Source organism: Miniopterus natalensis, chromosome 10 (assembly GCF_054644295.1).
Source record: "Miniopterus natalensis isolate mMinNat1 chromosome 10, mMinNat1.hap1, whole genome shotgun sequence".
In the NCBI taxonomy this organism is placed as follows: Eukaryota; Metazoa; Chordata; class Mammalia; order Chiroptera; family Miniopteridae; genus Miniopterus; species Miniopterus natalensis.
In genome coordinates this window covers 78,258,736-78,284,467 of record NC_142090.1, presented here as the reverse complement: position 1 = coordinate 78,284,467, position 25,732 = coordinate 78,258,736, and the positions used below count along the sequence as shown (strand labels likewise).

The 25,732-nt window shown below is 42.4% G+C and overlaps 2 protein-coding genes across 2 annotated transcripts in view; one reads left to right on the top strand and one right to left on the bottom strand.

The window, feature by feature from the left end:
* The window catches only part of AVL9 (AVL9 cell migration associated), a 28,613-nt gene extending 15,693 nt beyond the window's left edge, over positions 1–12,920 (bottom strand). Inside the window, exons 1-9 of the mRNA XM_087821247.1 lie at positions 12,828–12,920; positions 7,931–8,051; positions 6,475–6,560; positions 4,698–4,769; positions 3,779–3,868; positions 2,989–3,055; positions 1,588–1,628; positions 801–839; positions 148–217 (exon numbers count right to left, since the gene is read on the bottom strand). Of these exons, the coding sequence (XP_087677373.1) occupies positions 148–217; positions 801–839; positions 1,588–1,628; positions 2,989–3,055; positions 3,779–3,868; positions 4,698–4,769; positions 6,475–6,560; positions 7,931–8,051; positions 12,828–12,920 (679 nt within the window). The remainder of the gene's footprint in view (positions 1–147; positions 218–800; positions 840–1,587; positions 1,629–2,988; positions 3,056–3,778; positions 3,869–4,697; positions 4,770–6,474; positions 6,561–7,930; positions 8,052–12,827) is intronic.
* A 4,950-nt stretch (positions 12,921–17,870) lies between these two features.
* LSM5 (LSM5 homolog, U6 small nuclear RNA and mRNA degradation associated) lies at positions 17,871–22,028 on the top strand. Its single transcript, XM_016222248.2, has 5 exons — positions 17,871–17,961; positions 19,185–19,280; positions 19,572–19,599; positions 20,346–20,418; positions 20,822–22,028. The coding sequence occupies exons 1-5, from the start codon at positions 17,916–17,918 to the stop codon at positions 20,852–20,854; spliced, it is 276 nt and encodes a 91-aa protein (XP_016077734.1). The 5' UTR covers positions 17,871–17,915; the 3' UTR covers positions 20,855–22,028.
* Positions 22,029–25,732: the final 3,704 nt, after the last annotated feature.

Sequence of the window (25,732 nt, the reverse complement as noted above, 5' to 3'; positions counted from 1 at the left end):
AGACCAAACAAAAAGACCTACTGCCCAAATGAAAATGTCCTAGTAAAATAGAAATGTTAACCCTAATGAGTTTATCCTTGAACACGTGTCATTGAAAGTTCCAGTAAAGTCAGACGAAAGAAGGAATAGGTACTGCTACCCTCTTACCTGGAAAGAGGGATAACACGGTCATCAGGGCACCCACCAACTTGTTCACTGGAGAAATATAAAAGAGAACCTGAAGTGGATTCAATGAAAATCCAATTAGAAAATCCGAGTCCACAGTGGTACTTCAAAAAAGGGGGGGTGGGACCTCTTTACAGAAGAATGACAGCTAATAAGAACAGAATTAATGACAGAATTAGAAAATCACCAGGCGTCCACCATAATCCAGGTAAAAATTACCGAGAGAGAAAGGAGAGAGAGAGACACATCAATTGGTTGCCTCTCGCATGTGCTCTGACCAGGGCTGGGGATCGAGCCTGCAACCCAGGTATGTGCCCTTGGCCAGAATCGAACCCGGGACCCTTCAGTCCACAGGATGGTGGTTCTTCAAACTGAAAACGGAACTACCACATGATCCAGCAATACCCCATCTGGATGTATACCCCGAAGAACTGAAAGCAGAATGCAGTCAAGCTGCCCCCAGGAAAAAACTGCAGGAATTTATACTTCTATGGCAGTAAACAAGAATATGGGCTTCGGCTCACCACAATTTGATAGGCAAAAAAGATAATTTATACTTTATCATTAGTTCAAATTTTATATGACATTTAAGAAATGTCAATAAATGTTAAATTTTTCATCCCTTCAAATCTCACCTTTTTTTCAAGAAGAATTAACTTAAACAGAATTAAGACCTGAACAAAGAAAGAAATACTGTATTAAAATAAGAAACGCAAGCCTATTACATATTACCCTTTCCCCTCCTCAAACATACCATATATCATTTAATCAATAATATTAAATAATTACAGTGCTTTAAACAAATGCATTGGAAACTGTGAACTTATACTACCTGTGCCCTCTAAAAAATGTGAGAACCATGTAAGTCTCTAACAAATTGTGCTTTTCGGAAGAAGCTATCCCATTTTTGCTTGAAATACAAGCTCCTTAAAGGGTGGGAACTATTCATTTATTTCTGAATATGTCCAGAGAATTCACATAGCAGATACTCAGTAATTGCTCATTAAATGAATGATTGACGTGCGCATGTCTTAGTCAACATATGCTTCAGTACTGAAGGTCAGAAGAAATAAATATAGATATTTTACTGGAAAATGTTTCACTCTTAAAGCAACACATAAAATATTCTGCAAGATTACGTGTGTCTTCCCACTCTAACTTCATGATATATGAAATTACAAAGACAATGGAAAAAAGTACTCTATCCTGCATTGAAATAAACAAATGGCATCTGTGTACCTTTAGAAATTTCTCATACAAGCACTACCAACACTTTCGGCTCTGTGTCATTATGAGACATGTCTTAGAAGGACTAAAACATGGTTATGCACAATCTGCATCTGAGCATTAGCACATGGAATCTGCCCAGCTGAATGAACACAATTGTAGTACATCAAAAGTTAAATAAGGTGTCACACATACCTTGTGTCGAAAATGAAGCACAAGATCGCGAGGAGACAGACCTACGATGTTAACAAAAAGGCTAATCTGTAACTACAACCCGATGTTTTCATCCAAAAAGTATTTCTCCTCAAAGGAAAGGCAGGTAAAAAAAGAAAGCAGGACTATGCAAGTATTAAAATATTACGTAAGATATTATGTAGTATTTGATTATGGACATGTGTACTCAGAATTCATCAAATTATTATTACCAGTCAAGCATAGCACTGCAGTGATGAAAACGTAGAACTGTCAGCAGTGATGGGAATGTCCTAAATCCGGGTTGTCCTTGAAATGTGGCAAGTGTGACTGATAAACTGACCTTTCAACTTTGTTTAATTTTTATTAATTCTAACCTAAATGTAAATAGTCAGGCCCTGGCTGGGTAGCTCAGCTGGTTAGAGTGTCATCCTCATATGCCAAGGTTGCAGGTTCGATGCCCAGTCAGGGCACATATAAGAATCAACCAATGAATGCATAAATAAGTGGAACAATAAATCTCTCACTCTCTCTCTTAAATCAATAATAAAAAAAAGTTAGATGTAAATAGTCACATGTCACTAGGGGCCACTGCTGTGGACAGTGCAGCTCTAAGACTTTCTCCCCATTCTACAAACATCTCACAAAGGACACAAGCTTAAAAACTATGAAGCTTGTACTATGGTGGCAGTCGATTATTTAAACATGGTTTTTGGTCACTACATTCCATAGGTTATTATTTCTGAGTCACAGTCTTCTCTAATCCTTTGCCAAAGGACAAGAGAAAATAATTTAGAGAAAAATATGTTTTCAGAATAGGAGTTTTGGATCTAGCTTTTGAAACACACAGGACTGCAAAAGTGAACTACCTGTTTGGCTACTTCATGCTGAAATAGGAATTAAAGTGGGCATAAATCACAGTGTGATTAAAACTTTTGTTTTAATCATGAAAAGGATATTTACTGAGTGCCTACTGAGTACCTTGGACTCTAATGGATGTTTTGGGTTGTCAAATAGTATAAATTAAACAAAACCCCCAACTTGAAAAATCTTAAAATAGAAAAGCACTAAGCAGATCTCTCTTGCCCTCCCTCTGCTATGCCAGGAACTGACCCCGTCAGCATTAGTGTAAGCAAAAGAAAAACCTTCCATTATTATTCTGAAAAGCAGAAATTTGCCTTATATGAGAATAGTTTCGAATACTGGTATCAGTATGTGATAACCTTTGTCAACATAAACACTGGCTAGGAAGACATTCAAAGACGCTGCAGCATCAAATGTTGAAGCGTTTAAATCCCCTGTAGAAACGTAATTCTGATCGTGAAGTTTTACAGGCAACTGACTCGGTGTCCCAAACAGAAAGGAATGAGGGCATTTCTTCCAACTTGTAGAAAAGCTACTTACCAAGGTACACCTGGGATCCTTCCAGTGACGTTCCTCCCAAGGAACTATTCATATGTTCATAGAGTTCCTATAAAATACAGGTTCAGTTTAGACATTTTACTATCATTCTGGACACTGAATTAGAAATATGATGATCAGGAAAAAAATGGTTCTTTAATTGAGGCCGTTTGTTTTGCGAGGCCCTAACTTTAGAAACAATCAAGGTCTCTCTGAACACTTGCCCGCTGCCAGCACTCCTTCCGTCTCTTCTCTGCATTGCAGACCTGGATTCATTCACATGGTGGATGAATCCACACATTCCTTCTACCTCCTTGCTAAACACCTAACTGTCCTACTCTCACTAGAATCCAGGAGAGATCCATGTTCTAGCCATTCATGGCAGCCTTGATAAAGCATGCTCTCCATTTCAGCAAAACAGTCATGTAGTTTTCCTGGCTTTTGCAATGGGTACCAGAAGCCTGATACATAAACATACTTAGCAGTGTATTAATAAGACAAGCAGATCAGAAGAAGAAATGCCATAACAAAGGATACTACCCTTTTGTTAACAGAGACATTTATATTAGTTATACTAGTTACCTGCATTATTTCCTAATAAAAGACAGTTTGGTTAAGTGCAATAAGTATGAACTGTACATTCTGGGCAGCTCCCTGCCCCTTCAGTGTTACCTTCAAAGAACGCCTCTCTTAAAGTAGTAAGTGATTATCTTTCACAATATTACTGACAAGGTTAACTCGATTCAGGAATCTGCCTTCAGCCAAACACATCTATGGAGGGGTATAAAGTTACCTTTAGAATGGAAATTTGGGAAAAATCCTTCTCTTCAAAATATGCGTGTGTAATGAGCTGAAGTTTTGCTTGAAGTAAGCCATAGAGAGGCTTAAAGAAATAACAAAGAAAATGGCCATTAGTTTGATAATAGTAAAAAAACAAACACCCCACAGCCTATTACCTTGATGAGAACAGGAAGAAAAAAGTAACTCTCAACTTCAGCATCCTATTATTTACAAGAGAGCTGTGACATCGCTCGTGCCAGGCCCCTGGCTGCTGCGGCAGGTGCCTGACCCCCCCCAGTGCAGTAGCTGAGTGTGGGCACCGACCTCCTGGGTCTCCCCCATTGCTCAGCTGCATAACCAGGCACTTCACCTCCACACACCTGCTCGCTGATGCGAACACGGGTATATGAAAAGACAACATCCTACAGAGTTGTTTTCAGAATTAAATAACCAGGGAAAGCACTTAGTAGAGCACCTGACACCCAGGACGCCCTTACACATCAGCTATTATTATCAAAATGCAAAACACATTCTAATTCTGCGCACTGTTCTGCTGGCTTGTGGAGACATGTACCCATTCTCAGAGTAGCCAGTTCTTACAGCTAGTTGAACATTCACAATTACATTTAAGTTCATTTCCCTTTTCTGCTCTCTGTGGAGGCTTACAACTAGTCTGTGTCTTCTATCATAACATCCTTTTATGTACTTGAACAGTTTTTCCTTGGTTCTTAATCTTCCTATTTAAGGGCAGGAGGGAAACATCAATGTGAGAGAGAAACATTGACCGATTGCCTCCTGCATGCACCCTGACCAGGGATCGAGCCTGAAACCTTTTGTGTACTGGATGATGCTCCAACCAACTGAGCCACACTGGCCAGGGCTGTCATGAAAGTCTAACAAACACATTAACAGGGAGCGATCTGGTCTCTTACCAGCTTGCTTAGAACACAGACACTCTTCTGCACGGTCTCTCTGGTGACATCTGCGTGCCGGACTTTCAATGCCTATTATAAACAGTCATTAGAAATATTTCACAGAAATACTTAAAAATCATTATTCTTTAACATAAAAATAATAATTAGATAGAAAACATTTCTTGCATTTGGTTAATGAAATTCAAAAAATATTTATTGAGAATCTCAGAAAATATTGATTGAATGAATAAGTGTCAGTTGGTCAGGCCACTGTGTGCCGGAATCCAGGAATCGAAGGGGACAGAACTGTGGGAGACCACCTCTGTTGTGAAGGAATACTTTATGTGTAAGATGCACACTCAGTGCAAGTGAGTCATCCTTGGTTCTGGTTGTAAAATGAGCCGCCCTTTCAGAGCCCACTGCTCCTGGTGAGGAGAGAGTTTAAGAGATGACAAAACAGCATGTTCCTCCAGAGATGGAGGGATGGGGGACTGTCCATAGCTTTGTTAAGGCGGTTGCTCTAGGCCACCTGGATCTATTCTGGCTGACTCGTGTTGCAGCCCAGCTTTGAGCCCTATCGCCTGCCTCCCTGACCCTGGGGACGACTACATGAGATTTCTATGGTTCTCTGCCAGCAGAAAATACGCCTTGATTAGATCAACCGCAGATGAGGCTGCGAGGGAGGTAAGAATTCTGCCCTCTAGGCTACTGCCTGCCAGCTCCTTGGGTCTGTCCTGAGGGCCCAGGGGCCTCCTGTCTTCAGTGGACGGGCGCGCAGCGGTCACACTGAGCAGGAGCAGAGCCTTTCCTCTACCTGTTTCTGCCTCTCTGCCTTGACTGGGTTCATTCATCGGGCCCCACCTTGTTCACAGGGAATTAAAGTCCTCCTCAGACTCCGGGTCCCTCTGCTATCTGGCTGATCTATCTGGTTATCAGAGGAGGGTAGAAAAACTTGGGAGAAAAGGGCAACTCCAACATACTCTGGAGGGGTCGGCCCCGGGGAGGGAGACAGCGGGCGAGGTGCGCTTAAAGGCTACGCAGAGCGTGAGGATGTGGATGAAACTGCAGGGGCAGAAGGCAGTCAAAGAGACAGATTTCCAGGAAAGGACAGTAGCTCGGCTCATCCCATACAGAAGTGCATGAGGGTAACGGCGTACGAAGAAAATGCACAAAGCTACGACGCGGAGTATCCCCACTGCGAAAAACCCCAGTGCTGCCCAAAGCAAACCATAAAAGGGAAGCTGCCCACCGTGGTCTATCTGAATTTATGATTTAGAGCTATTATCCTAAGTCAGGCATTAAGCTGGCAGGTACTTTAAGAATTATCAAAATCTTAGTTATAGATAATTAAGATAACTTGCAAGTAGTCTGAAGCTATTATAAGTACTTTCCACTAATTCTAGAATGCTGCTTAAAAAAACAAAACCAAAAAAAGCCCATTACTACTCCATTTTTCTAAGTTATACAACAAACACTAGAAATAGAAAACTCAAGGACACTATGAAATTTAAATGCAGTATTTTGAAGACAAATGAACAAGTTCGGTATCACTATCTGAAAACAATGTGCAAAATATTACGATACAAATATAATTATAATCATCAATATCAACTTACAAAAACATCTATGTGAATAAATTGTTACTATTGGGCAAACAGCTACAAACTGTTTATAAAAATTTAAAACAATATCACAGGTGCCACCTATGTATTTCCCCAAACTTGACATTTTAAGTGAGTAATACTTAAGAAAGAATTGTCCAGTGCTTTTTTGTTGTTCATCGTAACTATCGTACCTTGGCTTCAATTTGTCGATAGCAAGAGATACCATATACAGTGGCTCCATTTCCATTTCTGGGAGGCAAGTGAAAAAACACGGTATCTAAGAGATACACAGAAAGAGGTAGACACTAAAGTGAATTACCCTTAGGAATAAATAATGACAATGCAGCCATTACAAACAAGACTATTACAAGGAACCCATGCCACACTTCCTTCTAGCAACACAACCACTGGTTGTGAGGATTCCCTTCACAATCTTACAGTACACACTCATCACAAAAGCACAAAAGGCTGAATGAATCATAGCTGGTCAAACGGAGACTAGATCACTGATCTCAGAAAATACTTTATCTATACAGGATCATTCCAGATTAAAATAGAGACTCGAAAAACCAAAGGCAATACATGACTCTCAAACAGATCCAGGAAATTCTTGGAAGACTGGGGAAATTTGAACATAGACTGAGTATTAGTGGGTGTTATGGAATTACAGACAAATCTCTTAGCTGTGATAATGATACGGGAAGCCATCCTGGGAGTGATCTATTCTTAGGAGATGCATGCTGCAGTAATAAGAGCTGAAGTGTCATGCTGTTTACAACTGACTTTCACACGGTACAGGCAAAACTGTACACAAACGCAAACACACAGAACATCTGTGGAAAGTTCGCTGTATTGTTCTTTCACCTTTTCTGTATGTTTAAAAGTGTTAATAATTTTAAAAATTCGGATAAAGCATTTGTGAGGTTAAAATACTATATTTAACGTTTGTTAACCTGCAGAGTAACATTTGCTTCATTTCATCGGAAATTATTAAATATTAGGAAAAACAGGTAATCCAACCAAGTTCAACCTAGTGTTTTGGTAGAGCCTCTAATACCATGATAAAATGTAGTCCTTCATCAAGCCAGTCAAAGCACTCACTTACAGGATGGTAGGAGACTCTGCACTAACTTCACAGCATTGCTTTCGCTGGGGGTGTTAGCAGGGTCTGCATCATGCAAGCAAACTTGTAGGCAGAGCACTATGACAACAATGGCCCCAGGGGTGCAGAAGCAATTCCAGATGTTTCCAGGTGGCCACCAGAGCACTAACCTTGTGAGGTTGCAGGCAGAGCCCAAATCAGTCTGCAGCTGGTGCAGGTAAGGCCTTTAGTTTGCCTCTGAGAGGAGTCTGAAGTATAAATGCAGGAAGTGCTACCAGCAGTGAACGTCCTAATCTGGCCAATCACTTACTTTGGCCAGGGTCCTGCCAAGGGTGGCTAAGATTCACCAACCATTACCAATGTAAGTCTGGTACTCCTCTGGAGATCCTCTAGAGCATGACTGGTCATCTCCAAGCCAGCATTTAAATACCTTATCAACAGTCATGATGAACCAAAGGCCTTCCATTTACAAAGTACTTACAATCTAAGATGTCTTGTCAAATTAAAAAACGACACTTACTAACTGTGCCACTGTGCTTACATACCTTCCTGGTAGTTGTGTGCGCCATCTGGTAAGGCAAGGAAGGGCAAGTACTTCCACTCTTCAGGTATAGTGGGACTATCGTGTCCATCTCCTGGAATCAGGGGTGGGTAAGAAAATTCAACCTAAAATAGAAAGGAATGTTGTTAGACAAAAGGTTGTTGATCAAAGGGAGAATTTTATCTTGAAAGGCAAAAATGCTTTTAAACTCTGAAGGACAGTAGTCCTCCAGTTTCCTAGAGAGAAACTGAGTTTTAAATCTGATGGCAAGGAATATAATAGGACCAGTCTTTCTCAAAATGATTCAGTAGGTAAAGACTCTTCTCTCCTCGTATGTCTGTATGTCGTCTCTCCCTCTTTTAGCGCCCATCCCTAGTAGACCAGGGCCTTCTGCAGTCCTCCCTTATCTAGCAAAATCTGAGCTCAGCAAAGGATATGAATCACAGTAACATGAAAGAGAGGGTTACCCATGATGTCTAAGCCTTTTACTAGAGATGAAGATATAAGTCAAAGAAAGAAATTGGGGCACTATTGGGGACTTTCTAGCTACCTGGGGGGAATTATAAGAGGCCGAAAGAATCTTCCTGATATTACTAAAACTCCATTACACAGGTTGAACACCCTGCTTAGCTGGGATGCCAAGGTGCAAATGAAAACTATTCCACTGCTCTAAGTGTTAATATCACAGCCCTACAAAGCCAGGCATGTTCATCATTTCAGCATGTAAAAAGCGTCGTGAACATCAGGAAAAAACCTCCACCAAAATATCAAAGTTCAAGGAATAAAAGTGTTGGGAGGGCCAGGAAATGCAATCTTGTTTCACAAATTTCTCTAAGTAGCTAAAAAATCTCTCAACATTATTTTCCCCTAACCTGTAACTCTCCAAAGTTTGTTCTTTCTTTTCCAAAGGCCTGCTTATTCCAAGAATCACACACGATACCTCCCCAATGTTTCGTCATTGTCACCACAGGATTCTAGCAAAAGCAGGAGCCAAAACTCCACGTGTCAGCCAAGCCATCTGTCACCCAAACCCGAATGGGTCAGGGCTTGCCACTATCACCCTAACATAAACCAATCCGCCCACCCCCTACCCCCACCAATCTTCACAGCCCATCCCTATATTTGCAACATAGCATCCGGCTAGCCAAGGAGATGTTCCAGGGATGGGCCTGCTCAGACCAACAGTAAAATATGCTGTTTCCTCCCTCATTCTATGTGCTTTACTCACCACTGGAACTAGTGTAAACATGAGTTCTAGTACTTTCATAGTTCTACATTTTTAAGAAGTAAAGTCTGGTAAAACCAGTTTATTCAAGAATTAAAGTTTCTAGCTATGTATACAAAACCACGAACAGAACAAAATCAGAACGGTGGTCAAAAATCAAGTAATAATTCCAACTTTTTAGGCATCCCTTTGGGAAATAACTATTCCCTCTTAATTTGAGTGTTTAAAAAAAGTTCCAATCTATGAAAGAATGAAAAAGTTTAACTGATATGGTTGATTATATTATTTTGCCAAAAATACACTAACCTGACAAATATGTACTTAGTGCCACAAAGCAAATAAGGAACAAGCAAAACTCTGGAACACAAGGTCTATAACAAGCGAACTACTACAGAGGAGGTGTCCATAAATTATCTCATGTCAATGAATCTAAGTGCAGGTGAGTTTTTAAGGAAGAAGCCTCCTTTGCTAAATGCTAAATTTTTTTAAATTTCAGGAAAAGAGTTGGAATGGATAAATATCTCAAAACTATTTTAGATGTCATGGTGGTACTTCCACTCACTTAAAAAAATGTCCTAGCCTGGCCCGTGCAGTCACTGGATTGAGCATCCTCTCATGTACCAAGAGGTCACCGGTTCAATTTCTGGTCAGGGCACACTCCTGGTTGCATGCCCAATCCTCAGTAGGGGGAATGCAGGATGCAGCCAACAGAATGTCTCCATCTCTCTCTCCCTCTAACCACTAAAAACAAATTTCTTAAAAAAATGTTCTAAAAGTGTACCCATCAACTAGAATTATCACCACTAGAAATTAACATGTTATCTACACAAGAATTCACTCCTGCAAATGACCCCAATAAATGTGAAAAAATGACCAAGTGATAAAGTTACTAGGTGTTCATTTTAATTTAAATGAAGGAATTTTTCATTAAAATACATCTGAAGGCCTCAAAGGTGAAAAAAATGTAGGAAACAAGATGATGGAACATCTACATGCCTAGTCTGGAGAGCTTGTGGTCCACGAGAATGGACCTGACTCCTTTATCAAGGCAGTCACTGTAGAGCAGCTTTATAACAGAAGAGTCTAGGAACATTTAGTATACTCCTCTGTGAAAAGTCATCCTGCCTGACCCTGTAGACTGCTCTAAGGCAGTCCTTTAAACAAAGGTTTTACTTCGGTTCCTTTGCATCTAAAAATGACAAATGACGACCAAGTATGGGAATTTTTGCTATGAATAATCCCAGAGTATGGAAAGAACTGGTGATCAACATGACCCGCAGCATCTGGAATACTTGGAAGGCCAGTCTAACAGAGTGCCCTCCTGCAATCTAAAACAATCTGAAGTCAGAGTCACAGTTCAATAGGGCAAGCACTCATTCTTCTTCACCTGCAAGGAATGACTTAAAATGGAAAATCAGGTAGCTGATGAATGAATACATCCTGAGGGAAATCTTACATAATCAGAGCCTCTGAAACACCTGATAGACTGATTTTTGTCCCTGCACTGTCTAAATTTTAGCAAGAATCCTGTTCAGTTTAACCAGAAACCCTCCTTTACCCCTGATGTAGTAAATTTCCAGTCACTGACCCCTACTCCGCTCCTTGGCTATAAATTCCCACTGTTCCTTGCTGCATGCAGAATCGAGCCCAGTTCTATACTGAGGCCTCTTCATCTCTCCTGCAATGGCTTTTGAGTAAAATCTGGTTTTACCGCTTTTGCTACTGTCCAGCTCTGGTTTTTCTGATAGCACCAAATTAGCTGTAAGTATGCTTAAGTCACCTAACCTTTCTGGGGTTCAGTTTACTCATCTGTACATCTAAAGAGAGATGGATTAGATGATCTCTAAGGATCCCCGCCAGGCCTAAAGTTCTCAGGAAGAAATAAGGTACAGAAAAATTAAGCAATTTGGACTTGCTGAAGGTCTGGAAGCTATGAGGCCAGGATGTCATCCAGGTCTCCTGACTCGCAGCAATAGTGTTCATTTTACAAAACCAGTCACCGTTACAAACCTCAGCCCTGAAGCCAAAAACCAGACAAATCCAGAGAAATGCCAGGGTTCTACTTCAGCCCAAAGTGCCTCTTTCATCTTACAATCTGTTAAGTTTTCTTTAATCTCTAAGCAGCAAGCAGCATTACATTTTGTTTTCTAAAATAAAATAATTTTCCTTCTCTGGAAATAAAAATATTACTTTTGCCAATGAAACAGATATAAAACAACAATTAATCTTGACTTTAGATGACAGCAAAATTAAGAGATCTTATTCTATTTCCTACCAATATTCCCTTCTTTTTGTCTTTAAACAGTTTTGGTTCAGAAGTGGGGTCCCCACTTCTTACTGTACCCTAATAGACTCCTAAGCGCCACATGGATGAACACACGTGGTGCCCGCGGAAGTCTAAGTCTGCCTCCCGAGCTGGTTTGCAGTGTGACCTCTGCAACATCATTTTACTTCCTCCAAGCTTGTTACTTCACCCGTATCCAAAGCAAGTTATAAAGCGACGATTAAGATCAAAGGTGTGAAGTTTTAAAGCAATAAAAATCTAATGATGATGAACACTTTATTTGCAGGCCATGATGCGAACTCAAATACCTATCCCCTCGCCTCTAAATATAGGGCCCTATTTAAAAACCTTATAATCTACGTCTGCTTGGAATTTTTTAAGTACCACACTGGATACCACCACTTCCTCCTTGGTATCTCCCAGTGCAATTTCCACGCGAGGGGCACGGGATGGCAAGCAGCCTTTAGGACACAAACACAACCATCCTCTCACTTGCTCCCTCGCCCTTCTGTTCTCCTCTGTGGAACTGAAATTTCGCCCACAGAAGCCTTCCAAAATGTTACCTTCCCGTGAAATTCAAGAAAGGAAATGCCCCATTGCCTAGCGGTAGCAGTCAGTATTTTTAATATTTAAACGTCTCGATTTCCGGTTCGCGAGCACATTGTGACATCACCGCCTTCCAGGGGTCGCGCTCCTTAGATAACCCAGCTCCCGTTTCCTTCCCCCGCCGTCGGGACCCAGGCTGCAAACGTGCCTTTGCTCCCTCCCTGGGCCGTTCAGGGGAGACGCTGAAAAACGACTTTGCATCTGCACGTTTCTCGGCTGGGTAAAGACACCTCCTTTCCTGGCAATGGAGCTGGAGGTCAAGGTCTCACCTGCAGGCGGGGTCCGGGCGAGCTCCGGGAGCCAGGCCGAGGCCCGGGGCGCAGGGGGCGGAGCCAGCGCGGCGCCCGCGGCCCGCTCCCAAGGTAAACAAAGAAGCGCGGTCGGCCGCCGCCGCTCGCCCGAGCCCCGCGGCCTGAGGGACAGGCGTGGCCGCCGCCGGGCTCGCGACCTTCACCGCGGCCCGGGTGCTGACGTCTCCTAAAGGCTCCCCGCGTAGGTGGCCCCCAGAAAGCCGACGGAGGCGGGGACGGCCGCGGGAAGCGTGGGGCGGGTCTCCGACTCCCCCCCACCCCCCACCCCGCCGAGGCACCCAAAGGCCCGCGACCCCGGCCGCCGACACCCCGCTCCCCCGCAGCCGAATGCAGTCGTGGGGGCGGGAGGACGAGGGGTGTGGGCCGGGCTGCAGCGGGGCGAGCCGGCGGGGGGCGACGAGCTCGGAGGCGGAGGACCCGGGCGCGGCGGCCGCGGGGACGCCCGGCCGGCCGGGGGGTCGGGCCCCTCGCTCACCTGGCAGCCCTTCTTGTGGTGGAAGCCGACCACCACGATGTGCAGCACGGGCCCCCGCGGGGCGCCATCGCAGCCCCGCCCGGCCTGCTCCATGGGCAGCCGCCGCGGGCCCGCGCGACCGCGACTTCGGCCCCTGAGGGCGGCGGGCCGGGAGACCCGGCGGTCCCCGAGAGGACGGCGACGGCGGGCTTCAGGTGTCAACCATGAGGGCCGCGCAGGGGGCCTGGAGGAGGCCGAGGCTGTGCAGCTCCGCCCCGCCCCCCGGGGCCGCCGCCGCGCGCCGCGCACCCGCCTCGGCTGCTTCCGGGCTGTCACCTGACGCGGTGGGCGGGGCCTAGGGGCGGGGCCTGGAGGGAGGGGCGGGGCCGGGCGGCGATGACCACACACCTGTCGCCTGCTCCCCTGTGCACCTGCTGCCGCCTCCTTGAAGCCTCCGCCCCGGCCGCCTCTCCTCGGCTTGGCTGCTTTCTTAACGTCCTTTCTGTTCGTTCCGAGCGTGCGATTCCTCCCCTTCCTGTCCTGGAAGCCTCGGGCCTGGGCCCTCTGTGCCCTTTGCTCTCCAGGATTGGGGACTGGGGGGCCTGTTGGTGCGGCGCTGTCTGCATTCAATATTTAAATGCGTGCCCAGCGTTGCCTTTTGCTTCGTTCTATGTTTTTGTTTTTATTTTTCTTCCTATTTAAATATTGTCTATAGGAATTTGGAAGCGACTTAAGGCCTGAAGCAGAATATTCTTGACAATCAAGGAAGGTTACAGGGAGGCCTGTAAAATGATTATTCTAGTCCTGCTATTAAAACAACATTATTTTCATTCTATCTTGTTTCTAGGTTTAGTACTCTGATCAGCACAAACTATATGGGATCTGTTGTCACCAGGGTTTTTCATTTCCTTGATGCTGTACTACTTCAGTGTTTTTTTTTTAAAGCATTGGATTTCATCCTATGTCAATTTAAAAGTGAATAATGGAAATACTAACAGATTTAACAAGTCTTATCCAGGACAGCATGGGAGTAAACTAAAGATAGGTGCCTGCTTCAAGTAGAATTTCAGATCACTACAGTAATTGGCTGTGAAGTTAATCATTATAGTTGCACCTCCCTTAGTTTAAACAACCTTAGCAGCTGATATTTCCCACTCTAGGCCTTGACATTTAAGGACCTAATCCAAGTATAGCTGAGAAAAACAGTAGGTTTCCTATGACCAAGTTTAGTTTCTATGATTCAGTAGAACTGTTTTGATGCTAATAAAAATACTGTAGAAAAATTCCAAGATGTGGCTATCATTTCTTTCCTATATTACAAAATTCTTGGCGTTGGCTCAGAACTGTGTGAAACTATTTTATTCCTTGCATGCAGAATATGTTACTGTTTTCTTCCATCTGACTTGATATTTTCTACAATTGGAATAGCTAAAATTAAAGTCTAATTGAATATCTTTTTTAAAAGATGTAAGGCTGGGGCATTTTAGAACTCTTTATCTAGAGTGAACCTCAATTCTTTAATTCATTGTGCAGGAGACCCAATAACAGCTTTATAAAAATCTGTGTTTCTTTGCATCCTAGGGCTCCAACTAAGATTAAATAATTTGTTCATAACTATTGTAGTACTTAAATGTTTAAAAAGTATACCATTTAAAATATGCTGTGAACAAAGAAGCTACATTATGGGGGAAATTGGGAGAAAAACTAAGCAAGGGAATTTCCAGAATTTTTTCCATCTCTATATACAGACTGGCCCATTTAACAGTTTAGAATAGCAACTTTTACATTATTTTTTATGAATTGTATTAATATAATAAATGCATTAATAAGATGTCTATAAGGACAAATATGTATTGAGGAAAAAACCCCCCGAAAATTATCCTCTTATGAAAAGTGTTGGAAGGAGATTATCAAGATTGGAAGTAATTTGAGATAATGGAATCCTTTCTGAACATTATTATGAAAGGAAACCCGCTTGTATTTTTTATATATATCTCCAGAGACAAAGTTAGAAATGCTTTTCTGAACACATAATACATTGAAGAGCCTCTTCTAGTTACATATATTTTCTGGTGGATATAAATTCTATTTTATGACTTCTGGAAACAGAGCTAGACCATGTTTTCGAGTTCATTAAAAATGAACTCTGTCTGGAATTGGCCTGTTGTTTCTTTTGTATCTTGCCTCAGGAAACAACAGGATAAACTAAAACCACTCCCTTCCTGCAATCCCCATTAACTCTACTGTGTGATGAATTCTATCTCCTTTTTCAGATTACAGTAGTCCCCCCTTATCTGCAGGGACATATGCTATGTTTTTTCTTATTAAATTGAAATAGTTCACCTTTCACTTAAAGGAAGCAAGCTTTGCTCTTTTCTTTGGCACATCCGAATCACCAGCATCACTACTCCTGTGCTCTGGGTCACTATTAAGCAGAATAAGGGTTATGTGAGCACTGAGATACTGCCACAGTCAATCTGGTCACCAAGAGGGCTACTCAGTGACTTATGGGTGGGGCTCGTGTACAGCCGAGACGCTGGGCAAAGGCATGAATCACTTCCAGATGGGATGAGAGGGATGATGGGAGATTTCATTACTCCAAACGGCCTGCAATTTAAAAGTTGTGAGTTATTTCTGGAACTTTCCATTTAATATTTTCAGAGCACGATTGACCAAGCATAACTGAAACCATGGAAATTAAAACCACAGGTAAGCAAGTACTACTCTATAGAGAGACTTCCTTTACTCTTTATCAATCGTATTGAAAATCACTCATGTTCACTTTATTACTGTAATGGAAAACAAAGTATCGACTTTTCTTACAGCATATTTTCCTGAATCTTAAACTCTATCAAGTAGGGACAGTGTCTTGAATTTGGTCTCTACTCTCACGGTATGGTGAAAAGAAAAGAAGAAAAGAGATGGAAAAGAAAACAAGAAAAGTGATAGAAAAGAAAAAGGCTTTACAAACAAATTTGGCATTACTTTGTCTTTAGAATCTCATGAAGATCTGGGAGGATATCCATGGGTATGGCTGAAATAGTGAGAATCAACTTAAAGAACATTCATTAGACTGTAAAGTACACCAGAACTGCGTGTAGTAAGTACAGTGCATTTAAAAAAGAAAAAAAAAGAGAAAAAAGAAATTGCTGCCTTAAAGTGGCTAATGCCTAGCTATAAAAATAAGATGAATGTGAAACCAGCTAGTAATGCAAGCTTTTGTAGCACCCACTCTAAAGGAGAGCATCATGTTAAGTATTAGGAAACGAAGATAAATTAGCAGTAATAGCTCACATTTAATACATAAGCACCAATGTGCCAGTCCTCTGCTAACCACTTTTGATGGATTAGCTCATTTAATCTTCACAACAATCCTATAGGTAGATACTATTATCCTTGTTTTCTCCAGTGGGTAAACTGAGACTTACAAAGGTTAAATAACTGGCCCAAGGTCAAATAACGGGAAGGAATTGTGTTGGAGACAAGATTTGAACCAAAGTAATTTCACTTAAGAACCAATGGATTTAATCACCATACTGCTTCCCAAAGTTCTTGACTTTGAGGAACTCACAGTTTTTCCTGGGGGTGGCAACTCCTTGGATAGATAATTATAAGAGAACACATTCAGAGCATGCTGAGAGCTATTAACATTGCTGCAGGATAATGGTGGCCCACCAAGTCTGCAAGTCACAGAAGCTTCGCAGACATAGTCACATTGGTCTTGAAGGATGCACAGGATTTCTCAGAACTTGGGGGCAGAGCATCCTAAGAGCAGTAAAGTAAAATCACTAAGGACTGGGAGTTATTAGGGGAAACATCTGGGAAGGGAAGGGTTTTAAGCCAAACTTTAGAGGAAGTATGTAAGATTTAAAGTGCGGCAAGAGAGGCTTGGAGGTGGACACATGACAATCGCACATGGTCATCTCTCTGCTTGGGATGCTGCTGCTGCCCTTTCCTGCCCATCCGATTCTCACTCATGCTCCACCACCCGGCTCTCAACTCCTCTGAAGCTCCCCAAGCTACCTATGTGGCCAGTGGGCAAATTATTTAACCTGAGTATGAGGAACTTCATCCTAACACCTGTCTCAAGGGTTAGTCATGAAGATCAGGAGTAAGCATATTTACTTATTTATTTATTTATTTATTTATTTATTTATTTATTTATTTATTATTTATTTAATTGATTGATTGATTTCAGAGAGAGGAAGGGAGAGGGAGAGAGAGAGAGAAACATCAAAGATGAGAGTCATTGATCGGCTGCCTCCTGCACGCCCCTCACTGGGGATCCAGCCCCCAACCCTGGCCCGTGCCCTGACGGGAATCTAACTGCGATCTCCTGGATCCCAGGTCGATGCTCCACCGCCGAGCCGCATGGACCGGGCTGTAGTTCTGTCCTGTAGGCTGGTTTATGCTCAGCAAGATGCTGGACAAAGAGTGTGCAACTAATATATATTTGTTCAGTGAATAAATAATGGGTACTTTGCAACCATTTGTCGTATCAATGACTCCTGTTCTTTAAGTTCCTAGGATACAAATATAAAATAGACTAAGACAGAGAATTTGCTTGCTATTGAAAACAAGTGCAAAAGCATTAAGGTGCCCTAGGAGGGATGACATTAACAGAGTGACATCTGGTGGCTGCCCGTTAGGCAAAGCGTTTAAGAAACGGTGAATACAAAATGTCTAAAAATTAGACTCCTCGATATAACAAGGTAAAGAAAAATGAACTACACACCGTAGAAAAAGAAAACACTTAAATCCCCACCCTAGAAAAGCTTACAAAAGTTGCAGATTGTGGGTTTCCTTAATGAGCCTTCAATGACTTATTCACAAGTAAGATATTTTTAACTTCTCTCGGGAAGTTCGAGGGGAGAGCGGGTACCTGCCGAGACCACAGAAAGGTCCGCGGACAGAAACATTTCCCGGGATCTCACCACCGGGAAGCACAGACCCCAGCGGGATCCACGTGGACTGCCCATCGCACGCTCGGCTTTCGATTGGTCGGGCCTGCCCGGGCTGCGTGGGAGGGCGGAGTCGCGGGAAGCGGAAGCGCGCTCTTTCAAACTCGCCGTCCGACGTCGTAGCGTGCAGAGCACTTCCGGCGTCGCGATGGCGGCTAACGCTACCACTAACCCGTCGCAGCTGCTGCCTCTAGGTAATGGTTGTCCTGCGGGAAACGGGGGCGAGGAGCTGGAGCTTGCGATTGGCGGCCATGGGGCCGCGGGCCGGGCCTGCCCCGGCCCGAGTGTAGGAAAATGTGTCGGAGCCGCTGCTTTCCTCCTCCGCGGCGTGTCTCCGGGCTCCCAGTCCCTGCCGCCTCAGGCCGCCCCTGTCTCTTCAGCGTGGTGGGGGTCCTTTGGGCTGGGACTCGTGACCCCCCCGACCCACACTGTCACCGAAAAAGGTCTACACTTAGGGGATGCGCCGCCAGCCTGCTTCGTTGTGAGCAGCCCCACTCCTCAGCCTTCCGTTTTACTCCCCAGAGGAGACCCTGTCACGTACCCGGCGGGTTATAGAGAGAAGCACCGGGCTCTGAATGAGCCTTAAAAAGAGGGATCTGGAAACTAGCTCTATTTTCATTCATTCATTCATTCATTCATTCATTCATTCATTCATTCATTCATTCATTCATTCATTCAACAAGCAGTTATTGAGCGTCCCCGCGGCCCCCAGTGGCTGGGCGCGATTGAACAAATTTAAATCACGGCCACTGCCGCCTCTAACCAGCACGCAAACCAGTGGAGGAGACAGGGTACTGCACAAATAAACAGCGAGCCACACAGCGCCAAGCCGGCTACAGAGATGTGCAAGCTGCTAGTCAGAGTAGAGAGGACAGACTTAGGGGGAGGGAGGCAGCGGCAAGAAGCAGTCTCTGGTGAAGACAGTTATGCCTCTCTCATATTTTGTAGCTGAGAATGATTGAGTTGGTGGATGCGGCTGTGACTGAAGTTTTTTTTTTCTATATTTGACAAACTTTTAAAACAATTGTTTTTCAGTGACAGGCTCTGAATACTCAGCATAGGCCAGGCACTGTCCATTGGGGACACAGTGATAGGAAAAAACAACCTGTTTCTGCTCCCATGGAGTTGAGAGTCTGGGTGGGGGTGGGGGGGCTGCCTCATGTGTTAATTAAGCAATCTAACATAAAACCACAACCGTGATGAATTGCTACAAAGGAGAGGGGAGGGGAGAACAGGGAAAACTTTTTGTTAATGTAGTGGTTGAACAGATACGTAGTGTAAGATCTAAAGTTTTTGAATGGATGCGTTTCCTGACTTATCTCACTGTATGCAAGTAATAAATGCCAATAGGCTCAAATATATGTTGAAGAAATGAATTGGTAAATAATCTTTTCCCTCTCCCTTAAAAAACACACAGAGCTTGTGGACAAGTGTATAGGATCAAGAATTCACATCGTGATGAAGAGTGATAAGGAAATTGTTGGCACGCTTCTAGGATTTGATGACTTTGTCAGTATCCTTTTAAAAGATGGTGATGGAATGGGTTTTTCTTCATTATTTAACAAAGAAGTAAGAACTATAGACAGTCTACTTACTGCTAATTACAATAAAAATCAATGCATTGTCAGGGAAGCTGTGATAGTATTTTAGGTGGATGTGTAACTGAAAGAAGATAAAGTTCCTCCCAGTCAGAAGCTTTTTGAATTCGAGCCATTGTGTTAAATGTTACAATTGAAACTGAACAAGGCAGAAAGCCAGAGTAAATTCAACCTGATACGTTTATTTTCTTAACACCAAATTTCAGATATGGTACTGGAAGATGTCACTGAATTGTGAGTAGTGTTAAAAATTAAAGAATTCGGGGGGGGGGATCTCTCTTTTTAATTTAAGGCAATTTTAGTACTGTTGAGTCAAGAAAATGATGTGTGAGAAGGCATTGCCTGTTGGAATTATCTTAAAGACAGAAATTTTATCTCCTGCCACCATGCTAGTAAATTTGGATCTGAGGGTTGTTACCTTAATGCAATGTTACTAAATTGCTAGGAAATTGGTGGAGACAAAACTTTAAGGTAAAAGATAAGAAAAACAGGGCTCAGGTCAAATCAAGGAATTGATAGTAAGAGCATGTAGTGCTCTTAAGGAAATCAATTGCCCTGCAATTTATGTATAAGATAAAATGTAAATGATGGCTCAATTATATAAGTTATAAAGATTGCAACCAGTATCTATGCTTTCAGAATTGAATTGATTGCCGATTGGTTTAGTGGATAGGAATCAGTAGTAAGTAATAGTAAAAGAGTGAGGATAGTAAACATTTTATTTCATATTTGATCTCCTTAGCAAGTTTCAGCTCCTCTTATTTACATCAGCCCTAGTGGATGTGGGCCTTAGGCCAGCCAGTCCACTCTGTTGCCTTTGGGGAAGAGTGTATATCATCCAGTGGGTAACCTTTGTCTCTGAAAACTATTCATATAATTGTCTGACCTCATGTTCATTTATATACAATAATAACCTTTTTAGGGATAAAAATGTTCGCTCTCATTATCTCTGTTTATCTTGACTATTTTTATTCATTTAGTGAAATCACACCAGAAGGAAGAAGGATTACTAAATTAGACCAGATTTTGCTAAATGGAAATAATATAACAATGGTAAGACAGTAAAGCTGTTTTATTTTGATGTTAGATCGTTTTTGTGGGGAAGGGATTACAGAACTAACTTGCTTGACTACGTGTTCATCGCCCAGTCGTGCCCAGTGGTACTTTAGGTAGGAAAGGGATATTCTGGTGGTTAGGACTTGAAAGCTGAGCCATTGAAGATGACGTTAGGCCTGAAGATAAGTTTACTTGTGCTTTTTAATCTTTTATTTTACTAAGGATTATTGTTGAGGCACTAAGTATTGATTGATGATGGTGGAATTGTGATGGTACCATGGAGAAAATGGGGATGTGAGGGAGGGGTGGAGAGGCAGAAGTGGCTTTGGTCAATGAGGAGCTCTCAGCCGATGTTTTTAGGTGATGTGGTGGTGTTACTAAACTTTTTCCTCCTTTGCAGCTGGTTCCTGGAGGAGAAGGACCTGAAGTATGAATGGATTCCCTTGACTTATGCTAGATTCTGTTTTGTCTTATAATGACAACAAAAAATAATTTTTTTAAACCTTTCAATGTCTGGATTCTGTGAAGCCAAGTTTCCCGTTAAAGGGGAATGCTTTGAAGAGGCATTGTAAATGCTATTTTTTAAGTTAATCATGTTTATCTTGGGGGGAAAATTAGAACATCGAAGACTAAAATAAAGGTGTTTTTGGTTAATTGTCATTTTATTTATTATACTGCAATAGCCACTGGAACAAAGCTAGTAGTTATTTTGTCAGTTGCTCTCTTATCATTTCATGCCTGTTTGTTTCCTTATTTACATGACCAATTAATTCTCAAAAATTGTTCCAAATAAAATGGCAGACTTTGATTTTGAACCAGGTGCATTTAACCTGGAATGATTCAGTTCAATTCAAACTGTGATGCTCTGAAATTAGCATTTTTCTACTGAAAAGTTCCATTAACTTCTATTAAAAACGAAGAAGCAAAAGTAGACAGGTAGTCTGTGCATTGTAGAACTGCAGATAAATGAAAAGGAAAGCATTTATTGTGCTTTACTGCCTGTACTCTTAGACTTTCTCAGTACACATTTTATATTTACAAAAACTTGTTCACCCTGATTACGCTGTTTTGTGGCCTCCATTTAAGACTTTTAAAAAATTTAAGTGGCGAACATCTTTCCATGCCAGATATTTCAGTGACATTAATGTGTGCACAGTATTTCATTAACTGGATTTACTGTAATTTAGTTGGCCTATTCTTATTATTGGTCACAGTAGTCTAACTAAACCTTTATGCATTTTTATTTTTCTTAAAAGAAATTCAGAAAAGTGGTCAAATGGTATATATCATCTTGTTGCCAACAAAACGTTTGTCAGCAGTTTTTCATACTTTACATATTTACCACCATTGGCTGTATTCTCTCTTTTCTCTTTGTCATTGTGGTAGGCAAAACGTGCTATGTTAAAATTTTCTGTATTAATTTTGTATTTTGTGAATTCTGTGAGGCTTTTGCCATTGAGATGCTTGTCTTATTTCTTACTAATATGTAAGAATTCTTAATAGGTTACTCTTAGTCATGTATTTTGCAGGTAAATTCCCTAGTTTGTAGTTTGCCTGTTAGGGGTACATTTTCGACATAAATAAAAAAAAATATTTTTATGTAGTTATATGTTGGTCTTGTCCTTTATGGTTTTTGTCTGGTGCTCAGGGATTAGAAAGACCTCCTTTGTGCTGATATTATGCTTTTTGGGTACTTTTTATATTCTTTGTTTCATTTAAGTCTTGAATCCATCTTCAGTTTTAGTGTTTCCACATGAGAAAGGACCCAACTTTATTTTCTAAAAGCAAAGCACTGACCTGTGGTATTTTTTTATTTTCATGGTGTAAATACTCCTGCTACGGCTGATTTTAAGCTGCCCAGGGTTTAACAGCGGGCTTGCAGATTTCCTCAAAGTTTAACAGTTGGTTCTCAGGAGCCACTGCTTCTGACCCTTGTTGGGGGACTGCTTTCTCTCCTGTTGTTTCTTTCCTTTGGAGGGAGGTTAAATGATGTAATACCGTCCTCTTACCACCCTTTTACTGTATCCTACACGGTGGCCATGCTCAGCACTTACTTTTTTCCTCCTAGGAGTTCGTTGCCTGCAGGGAGCACATGTTCTTGGTTCCATCATGCTCCGAGTGTCAGAGGGCCTGACCTCACTTAGGGAGGCCTGTGGTTGTCTCGTCTGTGACCAGGTGGCCGAGCTGACTTCTGGAGTTCAGCAATAGGAAGTTCACTTGCCTACAGATAAACTGTTTCTTAATCTAGTCTTTAACAGTAACAAAGATGAGGGTATGATTCTCCCACCTGCTTGCACTTTTATAGCAAAATTCATTTAAAGTAGGTACTATTCTAAATAAGGGTTTTTTAACCTTGGCATTGTTGACACTTTTGTCTGGATGATTCTTAAGTGTGTGGGCTGACCTGCTGCAGGGCGTTTGGCAGCGTCCCTGGCTTCTGCCCACTAGATGGCAGTAGCTTCCTGTCTTCCCTGCTCCCTCAGATTGGTTGGTATTTGAGAGGGACTTCTTGATGGACTGTGCTCTGGCTCTCCACGGTTTCAACAGTTCAGGCCAGTGGGCGAAAAGAACAAAAAGTGGGAATGAAAGGGAGGGATGCTGCTTTCCCAGTTCTGGAGTTTTCTTTCCTGGAGTGAGACAGCAGTGTAGTAATGCACCTGGCTTCCCTGTCCCTTTGGTTCTCTGCCCAGGAGACATGGAGTGACTTCGCTGGTTAAATATGGGCGGAGGGAACTGCACGCTTGCCTCAGCTCCTTCTCCTTCCTGGGGTTGGGTTGCCTTCAGGGAGCATATGTTATGCTCTGCTTTTTGCTGTAACTTATAGGGGTCTGCATGAAGACACGAAGTCTGGGGTGGTCCATCCTGCCTGTGGTTTTGTGGGTACATTTGAATAATTTGGGAGTTTCATACAGAAGTCCATAGATATAAGCTACATCATCTAGCATCTGTCAGTAATAAAAAGGATATTTTGACCCCTGTGTGTTTATTATTTTGCCTTTTTTTCTCAGTTGGTTCAGAGCTCAATCAGGGACGAGGGGTACTATTATTGGTCCCCTCAAGCTTCTACTATACTAATATAACAACATCCTTTCTCTTCCTGACCACCTCCTGTTACCCCCACGCATCTGTCCTCCTCGCATTAAAGCATTCGAATGATGTATCTAAAATGCAGAATATTGCCATAGGACACTGGCTTTCAAACCTTTCAGTAACTCACCCTCTGCACAACAAAAGCTCAGGTTCCTTAGCAGGAGACCTTGAGGGGTTCCTGTTGACCTTGTCTTGCCTTAGTAACACAGAATTTGTAATGGTGACTGTTTCCTCTCTTTGGACTTTGGCTTTATTCATGTTGGGCCCCTGTGGGAATACCCTTGACTTTAAACTTCTTTATTTGGTTTACTTCTCCTCAAGTGTCACTTCCTCCTGCTAGTCTTACCAGATCCACCACCCTTCTACTGCTCTCAGTGCTTATATGTTACTGGTCATGGAAACTTAGGGTGCTTTTTCATTGTCTTGAACAATATCCTCAAGCAGTTGATGCCATGAAAAGTCCTGGTTTCAAGGGAAACCAATCCTGTTGCACCGTTGGACCAGAAACTAGAGAGTCTGGGCCACCACCAACACCACCATCATCGGAATATCTTTAAAAAATTTTTTTAATTCTATAAAGTGACATTAGGGATATTCAAGGATTTTGTTGAATTTTTTTGTGAACCACATATTTTTAAATGATAATCAATGGATTAATGATTTAATCGATACAAATGGAGAAACAAAGAAAGACCAAGATACGGATGACTGGTGAAGACTGGTGGCAAATGTCATGGACAAGGAAAATGCGTGCCTGAAACAGGTCCTACGTGGAGCTTAGTCTGTTCTCTCTATTGAGACTACAGAGGGATGTCAGGGATAAACAAAGACTGTATCTTACATTGCTTTTAAAGGTGTAGCTTTGCTATTAGTGGGATAATGATAGAACCGTTAAGTATAAATAAACTGATAAAGGACAGTGAAGCATTGCTCAACTATGAACGTGTGGTGAGGCAAAATAGTATTGAAAACCCCGACACCCATTAAGAAGTAAACGGATAAAGGTTTCACCAATTTGACTAAGTTCGTAAAGATTCTGATAAGGAATTTTATTGTTCTGGGTCAGCCTCAAGGTTGAGGTTTTTCTTTGTAAAGATAAAAATTATATATACTAAGGGAAAAAACCCCGAAATACTGAATCAATGAAATGTAGAAAGCAAGGATTAATGGTGATTAGGTGATTATCTGAATTATCTTAAGAGTTTGGCTGGCATGGTTGATTGACCCTCAGTGCAGTGACGAAATGGGGCCCTGTCTGTTAATAGGGAAGGTCTGAGGCAGAACCTGGGGAGCTCCAGCTGGGTCTGGTGCTGGGAGTCTCATCCACTGACATCTCCGTGTTGTAAGGAGCACTTAATCTCAGCCTAGCCTGATCCCCAAATCCACGCTTTATCTGCTCCATTTATGAGGAGTGTGAGGTCAGCAGGTGTGAGGCTGGAGCAGAGAATGGTTGGAAAGCATACTGAATCTACTTTATCCAAGGTTGACCCTGGCTGAATCTTTGGTTGTTAGACATTTATTCTTGAATTTAATAAGGAAGATCATGTATTACATCAGCTGGTCACCAGAGGGCACCATGGAGCAGACAGTTGCTAAAGCCAAGGCTTTTTAGTTTTCCTCAGAACTTTGTTGGAGGAGTTCAAGAGGACGGTGACCACTGGTTGACCAGAGAGCTGGACCCCAGCAATTGGAGGCTCCTCACCCCCTCCCCTGACCTTGAAACGTATGCTCTGCCCACCATAGGAGTACAGTAGGAACCATTTCAAGGATGCAGCCTAGAGAGTAAGGTGTTGAGACCATCTGCCTGGAAGAAGTTATGAACTCAGGTAAGGACTCCATATAAACATTTAAGATCCACTTGTTTTGAGGTTGCCTAAGAGGAGCCTCATAAGTTAGTTCTCTTGCTTAAAACCGCCACCCACTAACCTGGTGTGCTCTACCTCTTTCTTCAGTCTCCTTGCCCTCCATATGTGGGGGCCAGTTCCAATTTCACCCAGCACCCTCCGAGGTTTTATTTGAAACCAGCTTCCTGCATTGGAACTCAGGTTTCTGGTCTTCCACTTTGTTGTACTAACTAAACTAGCTGGTCACATCACAAGGGCAGGTAAAGGGTTGGCGCTATACTAGTTTACACTGCTGTTTGAAAGAGGAATCTTTTTCATATTTTCTATAAGAGGTGCCTTTTCTATTGTAAAAAATTGAGTGTAATGTGGTAATTATC

Bases quoted from the DNA above. Each gene is read 5' to 3' on its own strand.
- LSM5 (XM_016222248.2), top strand. From the start codon at position 17,916: ATGGCGGCTAACGCTACCACTAACCCGTCGCAGCTGCTGCCTCTAG. The intron at 19,281-19,571 runs GTATCCTTTTAA...ACCAAATTTCAG, and splicing joins AGGATTTGATGACTTTGTCA to ATATGGTACTGGAAGATGTC. The intron at 20,419-20,821 runs GTAAGACAGTAA...CCTCCTTTGCAG, and splicing joins ATGGAAATAATATAACAATG to CTGGTTCCTGGAGGAGAAGG.